Source organism: Bactrocera neohumeralis, chromosome 4, assembly GCF_024586455.1.
Source record: "Bactrocera neohumeralis isolate Rockhampton chromosome 4, APGP_CSIRO_Bneo_wtdbg2-racon-allhic-juicebox.fasta_v2, whole genome shotgun sequence".
NCBI classification, from domain to species: Eukaryota; Metazoa; Arthropoda; class Insecta; order Diptera; family Tephritidae; genus Bactrocera; species Bactrocera neohumeralis.
Window position 1 is genome coordinate 81,873,840 of NC_065921.1, and position 9,094 is coordinate 81,882,933.

The window sequence follows — 9,094 nt, forward strand, 5'->3', positions numbered from 1 at the left end:
TACATTAACGGTTTAGAACCGGTTCAATGTCACATTGCATAGATAAGCGGTTGGTAAGCACCGCAATTTCAGCACATCAATTGTCACAATAATAAAATTTCACAATTTATTGCATTCTTGTTCATCTTTTAACAAGTTTTTGGTTTTGTTTTTGTTTTTTTATTTTTTTATTTTTTTTTTGTTGTAAGACTTTTTCATGGTTACTTCATGCATATTTATAAAGCTCGTCGCATACATAATTGATACTCGTCGTCAGATGGCACGCTTAAACGGTTCCTTTGCTACGCAGTGGCTGCGGCTCATCGCGGCTCGGCTGCTGTGGCAGCTCCATTAAACTATTATTGGATTTCGATATGATTAATGCTTTTTGTGAATCAGTTAAGTTGATAAAGCTATGCTTGGTCTTAAGCTCATCTTGTATGGATGACAACAAATCGGGCGAGTTGGCACGCCTACCGGCCGCCGCTGCGGCTATTGCGCCCAGCAAGCCCGCACGCTGCTCATTTGCGGCCGTCACATGCTCTTCGTCCTCGATGCTTGCCAGCGCATTGGGTCTGCTCTTCTTGCGCATACGCTTAGAGCCGCGCGTGATCAGCATGACGGCGGGCGACTCATAAGGCAATGCCTGTATGACAGTCTTCAAGAGTTTGGGTGGTGTTTCCGGTGTTTTCGGGTTACTAATCACCACATCGGCTTTCAGCGCGCTTTTGGCACGTTCCTCCTCACGTTCGCGTGCCGCATTCTTACGCATTAGAGCGCGTGCCCGTTTCTTCAGCATCGCTTGTGCGTTGGGATAGTAGGCGATCACTTCGTTCAAATCGGATTTGGAGAGTACGAAGAGATTGGCATAGCCTTTGGAGCGTACATCGGCTGTGCGCCGATCGGCGCCATTTATACCCAATAAGCTGATCTCGCCGAAGACTGAACCCTCGGAGAGTGTGGCCAAGACAATGTCACTATTTGGACCGCCCATCACTTGCACTTGTCCGAGTTTGATAATGTACATTTCGCGTCCCACTTCGCCTTTGCGACACACATAATCGCCGGGCAGAAAGGTTACAGCACGCAATTTCAAGACCAAATCACGTAGCAGCGCCTCCTCGCAGTCGGCAAAAAGTTGTACTTTCGAGAGTGTCTGTATGTGTACGGCGATAGCGATGTCCGTCTTCAGATTGATCGGTAATGAGTCCAAAATGTTGGCTTCATCTGCAGAGGGAGCAAGAAAGTTTTGATTATTGTGAAAGTTTGTGCGTTTTAAGCTTTTGTTGAGCATTTATATACTTGACTTTTAGTAAACTTGCTTATGTTAAGCTTTCAGTGAAATTTGTTGTAGGTATTGTGGAAGCTTTTTTTGTTTTAAGCTTTTGTTGAGCTTTTGTATTCTAAACTTTCATAAAAATTAATTTTGTTTACGCTAGCGTGGAAGCTTTGATGAACTTTTTGTGAGCTTTTAGTGAATTTAGTTTAGCCCAGTGTCAAAGCTTTTTAGTTTTAAGATTTTATTGAGCTTTTTAAACTAAACTTCTAGTATGCTTAAATATGTGAACCTTTTAGTGAAATTCGTTTAGACTAGTGTGGAAGCTTTTTTCGTTTTAAGGTTTGGATTCTAAACTTTCATAAAAATTTATTTTGTTTACCCTGGTGTGGAAGCTTTTCATGAGCTTTTGTAAACTAGGCTTTTAGTAAGCTTTTAGTGAATTTTTTTGCCTAGTGTGGAAGCTTTTAAGTTGTGAGGTGTTATTGAGCTTTTGTAAACTAAACTTTTATTAAACTTTTTAATCTTTTATTATAGTTTGTTTAGGCTTGTGTTGAAGCTCTTTTGTTTTAAGATTTTGTTAAACTTTTGCATTCAAAACTTTTACTCAAGTGAATTATAGGCTAATGAGGAAGCTTTAGATGAGCTTTTGTAAACTAAACTTTTAGTAAGCTTTTAGTGAACTTTGTTTAGACTAGTGTAGAATTGTTTGTTTACACTTTGATGAGCTTTTGTATTCTAAACTTTTGGTGATCTTTCGGCTGATAAGCTTTCAGTGTGCTTTATTTACCCAAGTTACCTACCTAAAGTACGTTGTTGCTCCCACGTAAACTTAAACCACATTTTTACACGTCCCTGCACCTCTCTCGGTAAATTCAGACGTCGCATATACTCCAAGGTCTCATCTTCCAATTGCCGATATTCATTTTTATTGCGCGTCGCTGTGGAAATTATATCGCGTATCTGACCGATCAGCAATGCAAATACAAAGACACCCATCAGCCATGCGGCGGTCATGAAAACATATTCGCCTTCCCGTTCGGGTTTTGGATTTTTACCTAGAGACGAGAGAGTTATAGTATATGTATAGATAGAGATTGTGTATAGTTTTAAAATGTGCGGAGTTCAAAAGCTTACCTATAGATGTCGCTGTTTTAGTCGCGAAGGCAAAGCAACGAACATAGGGATGTCCTTTGCCGCTGAAAACCCAACGGTTTACGCCTAAACCTGTAGATAGCAAGTAGTACATGGTATGAAAAGATCTAGTTGAGTTAGGATTATGTTACCTTGATAGTCACTGTAGGCATAGTATGCGCAAGCCGTTAAGTGGATCATATACAACATATAGGTTAGGGTCTTAGCAACACGTACCTAAGAAAAAGAGGAGAAGACGTTATAATATCTGGTAAATAAAACATAAAAAATCACATACGAAATGTGGCGAAGATATAACACGGTCCAACAGCTTGAAAACCTCCCAGAAGCTTTGTATTTTGAATAGGCGTGGAAAACGCAGATAAACAGCGCCAGTGCCATATTTTAAGTAGAAAAGCTCCAGCGGAAGTAAGGCGAGCAAGTCCAACTGAAAGTTAAAAATATAAATTTATAAAAATTTACAGTTTTATTGTGATTTAATAAGGCTCTCAGTCATAAAAGTAAATATTATATAAAGCGGTTGAGAATTGTTGACAAAAATGCGGAAATCGATGAAGAATGGGCGGAGCAAAAATATTCTGTGCGTATTTACATAGTTAGGTTAGCCGTTCCAAAAGAGGTTCCACTTGGACAGCTGAGAACTTCGGATATAAAAGTGCCGATCCAAAAGAGGATCCCGCTTAAAAAGCTGAGAACGTCGGATATAAAAGGACCGATCCAAAAGAGGATCCCGCTTGGAAAGCTGAGAACGTCGGATATAAAAGGGCCGAACCAAAAGAGGATCCCACTTGGACAGCTGAGAACGCCGGATATAAAAGCCTAAAAAAAAACGAAAAATACACACGCTTTAAAACTCACCTTAAATTGGAGTTTCCTCATGTAATTCTTGCGTGTAAGATTCTTATTCTTCACCCAAAATCCTTCGAATAGATACATTATACGATGCTTGAAGAATATCACATCCAAAAGGTAGATAATGTCCGCACAGAAATCACAAATCAACCACGTGTTCGTATTCTCCGGTGTTTGAAATGGAAATGTGGAACGTAAGGGTATAACCCAAGCATTATAGAGGAACGATATTGAGACAACACACAACCACGATATGTAGATTTTACCCTGCGGATCAAGCGTCTTTTCCTCATTATTGCTGCCGCACAGACTCGAACAGATCCAGACATTCGAACGCGATGTGTCAGCTTCGAAGAGACGTCCACGATTCAATGACTTGGCGGCGTCTTTCAGTTTAGTTTTGAAGGGCGAATTCTCGCGTGTTGTACTTAACGATTTCAAACCGGCTGGGAGTGAGCGTACGGGGGAAGCTGAACCACCGGTGCTGCTGCTGGTGCTGGCATCGGCGCTATTGCTGCTCGACGGTGTGGGTGGCAACTCAATGTGTGACTTCACTTTATTGGCGCGTGCGGTAAAGCGACGTACCAGATGGCGCACCTGATCACGCACATCCTCGTTGAGACTGCGGAGAGGGAGTGGAAATAATGAAATGGAAAGTTTTAAAGGAAGTGTTGGAGTAGAAAAGAAATTTATGTACCACAAATTCAGTTAAAAAAAAAAGAAATGAAAGATTTTAGTTCTTAGAAAGAGTCATGACAGATTTTATCGGCGAGCCATTTGGTCTTCGTGAAGAAGTAAGATGAGATATTGATCTCATTTTTTATATTCTGGACTGCAGATTAAGGGCTCTCAGGCTCAGACTTTCCGTTCTCAGTATTCAAAGTTGTCTGAGGAATATCATATCGGGTTCAATGAGGAAAGGTCTGAAAGACCTTAAAGACTATAAATTGTCAAAGCTGAGACTCTGAGATTTCTGAAAGAGGCCATAAATACTATTTTAAATAAACGACACAAAAACGGATCATCGCAGCAGCGCTACTTCTCCGATTGGTTCGTTCTTGAACTTAAGAACCGTTTGGATAGGACTGAGTATACTACCGGTGATACGTTCGTATTTGAACTTAAGACCCGCAATGTCCCTCTCTAAGAGGGTTATTTGCACAAATCACCAGTCCGCTTACCTCGTCGCGCTAAAACGCCTATCAGTAGCGGTTTCCGTTTCCGGCTCCACCGCAGCGAAATCACTCTTCACCAACTCCGGACCGAAGTTCTGCTCATCATTCAATATGTCGGGCAATTCGTCATAACAAATTTGCACATCCTGCTCATCGTCATCGACCAACGCCTGCGACTGGGACGTCGTATTCTCTGTCATTGAGGAGCCCACACTTGGTCCACGTCGATGACTGCTGCTGTCAGGCACATTTACATTATTGCTACCGGCGTTAGAGCAACCATTTAAACCACAAACAACAACATCATCGTCATTCTCATCGGGCACTGCACCAGGCAGCAAAACCACCGCTTCGCAAGCCTGCTCGGGCGCCTGACCAACAGCAGCCGCATCCGTTTCGACTGTGGTCGGTGTTGTTGGTGTGGTTGTTGTTGTTGATGATGACTTTGGCGTCGGCGTTTTTGTGCCATCCAATACACGTCGCACGCTCTCCGGACTCACCAGCGGTTTCTCATGCACATACTTCAAAATATCTTTAACCAAAGCGTGCGTGCTCTGTACATTGGAACCATGCGGATCGGCCTCCAAACAACCGATACGTCCATTGCGAAAGTAAAGTTTCGAATTGGTCAGACGTGGACTGCGCATCTTCTGACGTTGCCGCTTGAAGGAGTGCACTTTGAAAGTGACCGGCGATGACTTTTGCGTGCTGCTATGCGCCTGGCGTTCGGTGGGACTCGGTGTTTTATTTTCCTTATTCGGCAGCGCTTTGCTGCGACGTCGCTTCAGCGACGGCTCGGCTTTATTAGCATTACGTACAGCTATTTCTGTGGCGGTAATGACATTTTCAATCTCTTTGATATCCTTGGAGATCTCCTCGAGACTGCGCCGCATAGTCGCCTCCTGCTGGCTGGGTGAGTGATAGCGTGTGCTATTCCATTTTCTATTGTTCATTGTTGCAGTTGTTACTTTTTTGTTATGGTTGTTGTTTTTAATGTTGCCTGTTTGTTTGTGCTCATGTCATGCGGTTGACATATGTTGGGTTGGGTGGCGGTGGCGTTGACGTTGACGTTGGCGCTAGAAAGGTCACTGCTTGCACAGTAAAGTTGACTCGATGACGTTATACTCTTATAGTTCACTCGGTTTTCACATAAAGTGTTTTTAATGCCACAACATTGCTGCCCAGTGTTTTAAGGCATTTTTATGAATTTTTTTAAAATTATTTTTGTTTATTTTTTTTAAATTTTTTTGTTAAATATTTTAGCTAAATTTTTGTGGCAAATATTTTTTCCAATTTTTATTGTAATTATTTTTTTTTTAATTTTTTCCAATTTTTGTTTTTTGTTTAAATTTATGTTAAATATACAATTCAAGCCAAATTATTTTTCATGGAAAAAAATTTAACTGCGTAAAGCCGAATGTCAATTCGTGGCTGTCAAGGTGGTTTGCTTGGACATAGCCAAATGTATTGAATTTATTTTTGAACTGCACACGAAGCGTTATAAATCGAAACTAAACGCCGAGCACACACTGGAAACAAAGGCAAAACGCTGAATAAAATTATTATTATTAGTTTATTTTTATGTTTGTTTTTTTTCGTATTTTCCTTTTAATTGGCATATGTTTTACGACGCATGCAGCCGATTTGTGTTTCGCATGCCAAATATGCAATCAATCGATCGCTGCCCGATAGTGGTAAATTTTATGTCGTTAAAGTCGCTATACCCACACATACATACATATACATATGTATATGTACATAAAAATATATTTAATATTGTAATTTTGTGCGCTATACTTGGCTGACTAATTGCTTTTCACTGTTATTTGTGCACTTAGCACAAGTGGATGTGCTTTTCGGCGTGTGTGTGTGTATGTCTCATATGTTAATTACACTTAAATATATAAATATATTGCCGTAGATTAGAACAAGTGTCCTTTAAGCAAAATTAATTAGTCCAACAGCATTTTTGTTGTTGTTTGAATATTAAAACGCTTAAAGCAGTTTGCAAAGCACAACATTTTTTATAATATTATATTAAAATGTAAACTTTATTATAATTATATTATTATTTATTTACTATATTTCCTGTAATAGGTCACTTTTTCACTTGCAAGCACGTTTAACTCTACATGTTTGCACATTAACTTTTATTTCGCCAATTAACTGAAGCGCATGCGCAGTTTTGCCACCCACTCCACCCACAAAAATGAAACAGCTGTGCGAACTACAGGTGATTTGACAAGTTTCTTTGAACTCGAAACACTCAAATTTGTTGTTGTTGCTAAAAAATAAAAACAAATCCTTACGTTGAATAATTTTGAGGCACGCTGCTTGATAACACGGGTCAATTCACTTTATAGTACATTATACGACACGACAATAGCAGCGACTGTGGTGAGTTTATGCGTTCGTGTATGTATGTATGTGTGACCAAAACTATTGTGTTTTATAAATTGAGCGTTGACATTTTTAATGCTGGCAAATATATTTACATACAAACACCAATTTTACAACTGACACATACACAAACAACCGAAAAAAATATAAATTTTAAATAACCCACACAGCATCCGCCGGAAGTAAACTGGCATACACATACACGTTTACATATACACACACACGCGCTAACACAGTACTGCATATACATACATACACATATTAAGCCTATCACAAGCGAAGCTTAAGAAAACACTTCACATTATACCCCCTACCAACGGTTATAAGTAACCGAAATATAACTGAATTTATTTTACTCCAATAATTAGCCAAATAATATCAAACCTGAAAGCACCATGCAACCACACACAAATTATTAAAAAATATTTTTCGTTTTTTTTACAAAACATTACTTATATTGTACTATTGTTGTTTATGCACATAAATTTGTATGTAGTTATTATAAACATTAGCGTTAATCGAAAAAATCTTAAGTTGCAAGCGCAGAAAAAACACATTACTCGTTAATTAGTTGAGTGCAGTTTAATGAAATGAACCGTTAGAGTAAGTAAAGTTGTATATTTTATAGTGACCACACATACTGCGTTCATTTTGGTTATATTTATATTTATAAATTTTTGTTTTATTTTTATTTTCATTATATTGTATATGTAAAGTACTTGCGTAACATTTACGAAACTTAAAATGTACATGAAGAAGTCTATGCATAAATGTTCGAATTAATTATTATTAGCTTTTAATTTAACTTTTATGGTTTCGGCTGCTGTTCTTAACTTCAACATATAAATTCTTTGCAATTGTTTTTAGTGCTGCAACTAATTCCCTACGCTGTAGGTTCAACATTTACGCTCTCTAGTGGTTTTTCTTATTTTTCTTCTTCTTACGATGTGGTTTCTTCCTGTTCTTTCGTTCCTATTTCTTGCCACCCTTACCACTGTCTTCTGTGCTTTTAGCAGATTTATCATCGGCTTTTTTATCCTTGTCCTTTACATCTTTGCCATCCTTCTCCTTATCTTTATCCTTATTCTTCTCTTTCTCCTTTTCCGCTTCCTTGTCGGCCTTTTTACCTTCCTCCGCATCACGATTCGTCAATTTGTTATTGATGAGATTGTGCAATGCAATGATGGAGCGCACCATAGACGCCAAATAGACGACCAGCATTTGATCGTTCGTTTTAACATACATGGTTTCGGTAAATTGTTCACTCGTTATGTCGGGTAATAAGTTGAAGATATCCTGCAGCTGGTATACAATTTGATGATTGATGGGCATTTTGCCATCACCAACACGTTGCAAATAGTTTTTGATGTCATGCAATTGTGCGTTTAAGCCTTTCAAACCCATTAATTGGTTGGTAATTTTTTGTGAGAGGCTGCCGACTGTGGTGTCCTTGATATCGCGTAGTAAATGTTCAACGCCCACTTCCTCGGCTTCTTCAGCGCCAATTTCGCTGGGCACATGTTCGAAGGTTTTGCTCGTCGGTGAACCATCATCATGCACCTCTTCTATTGCGATGTAAGCTTCAGTTGGTAAACCTAAATCTTTGGGTTTCGCATCAATTATCACCAGCACTGAGTTGGGGCAATAGCGACGTATTAACTCGTTTATGGCAATATCATTTTGATGTAGTTTAGGACCGGTGTGATACCAGCCGACAACACGCTCGCGTGCATTTACTTTCTTGAACATGCCATACATATTTTCCAAATAATCATGATCTAAGAACCACACCGACTTGTCTTTGTCATCCTCATCGAAAGGAACTTGAGAAATATAGTAAAGTAATTAAAAACCAAGTTCAGTTGTAAGTATTTATCATGTACATACCAGCAAAACTGTTGGAGACATCAAGAATTCCTTTTGAACGCCAACAACCCAGTAACACACCGACAACACGTCTCTGGTTTCCGATTTTGCCCATACGGTTGAAGTGATCCACCACAGACAGCAACACCAGTGGGTGCACAATCACCTTGTTTACATTTACCTCCAGTGATGGCATTTTATTTATTTCCTATTATTTATCTTAATATTTGTAAGGTCGATGGTAAAATTAAAACCAACTAGATGACTTTTGGAAAACTTTTGCTAATAATGCCGATCAAGAACAAGAGCAATGACAGTGGAATAAATTGTGTGATGTTGTCGGCACTGACAACTGAAGTCGATAAAATAGTTGAACTGATAACAGAGTGTG

At 39.2% G+C, this 9,094-nt stretch overlaps 2 protein-coding genes across 2 annotated transcripts; both read right to left on the minus strand.

Annotated features, from left to right (window-relative positions):
* Positions 1-143: 143 nt before the first annotated feature.
* LOC126757439 (cyclic nucleotide-gated cation channel beta-3) lies at positions 144-6,578 on the minus strand. The gene is made up of 7 exons (XM_050471353.1): positions 4,444-6,578; positions 3,269-3,884; positions 2,688-2,837; positions 2,542-2,626; positions 2,393-2,482; positions 2,059-2,313; positions 144-1,206 (listed from the first exon to the last, which is right to left on the minus strand). The coding sequence occupies exons 1-7, from the start codon at positions 5,388-5,390 to the stop codon at positions 266-268; spliced, it is 3,084 nt and encodes a 1,027-aa protein (XP_050327310.1). The 5' UTR covers positions 5,391-6,578; the 3' UTR covers positions 144-265.
* A 684-nt stretch (positions 6,579-7,262) lies between these two features.
* Positions 7,263-9,014, minus strand: LOC126757440 (26S proteasome non-ATPase regulatory subunit 7). The gene is made up of 2 exons (XM_050471354.1): positions 8,725-9,014; positions 7,263-8,660 (listed from the first exon to the last, which is right to left on the minus strand). The coding sequence occupies exons 1-2, from the start codon at positions 8,897-8,899 to the stop codon at positions 7,810-7,812; spliced, it is 1,026 nt and encodes a 341-aa protein (XP_050327311.1). The 5' UTR covers positions 8,900-9,014; the 3' UTR covers positions 7,263-7,809.
* Positions 9,015-9,094: the final 80 nt, after the last annotated feature.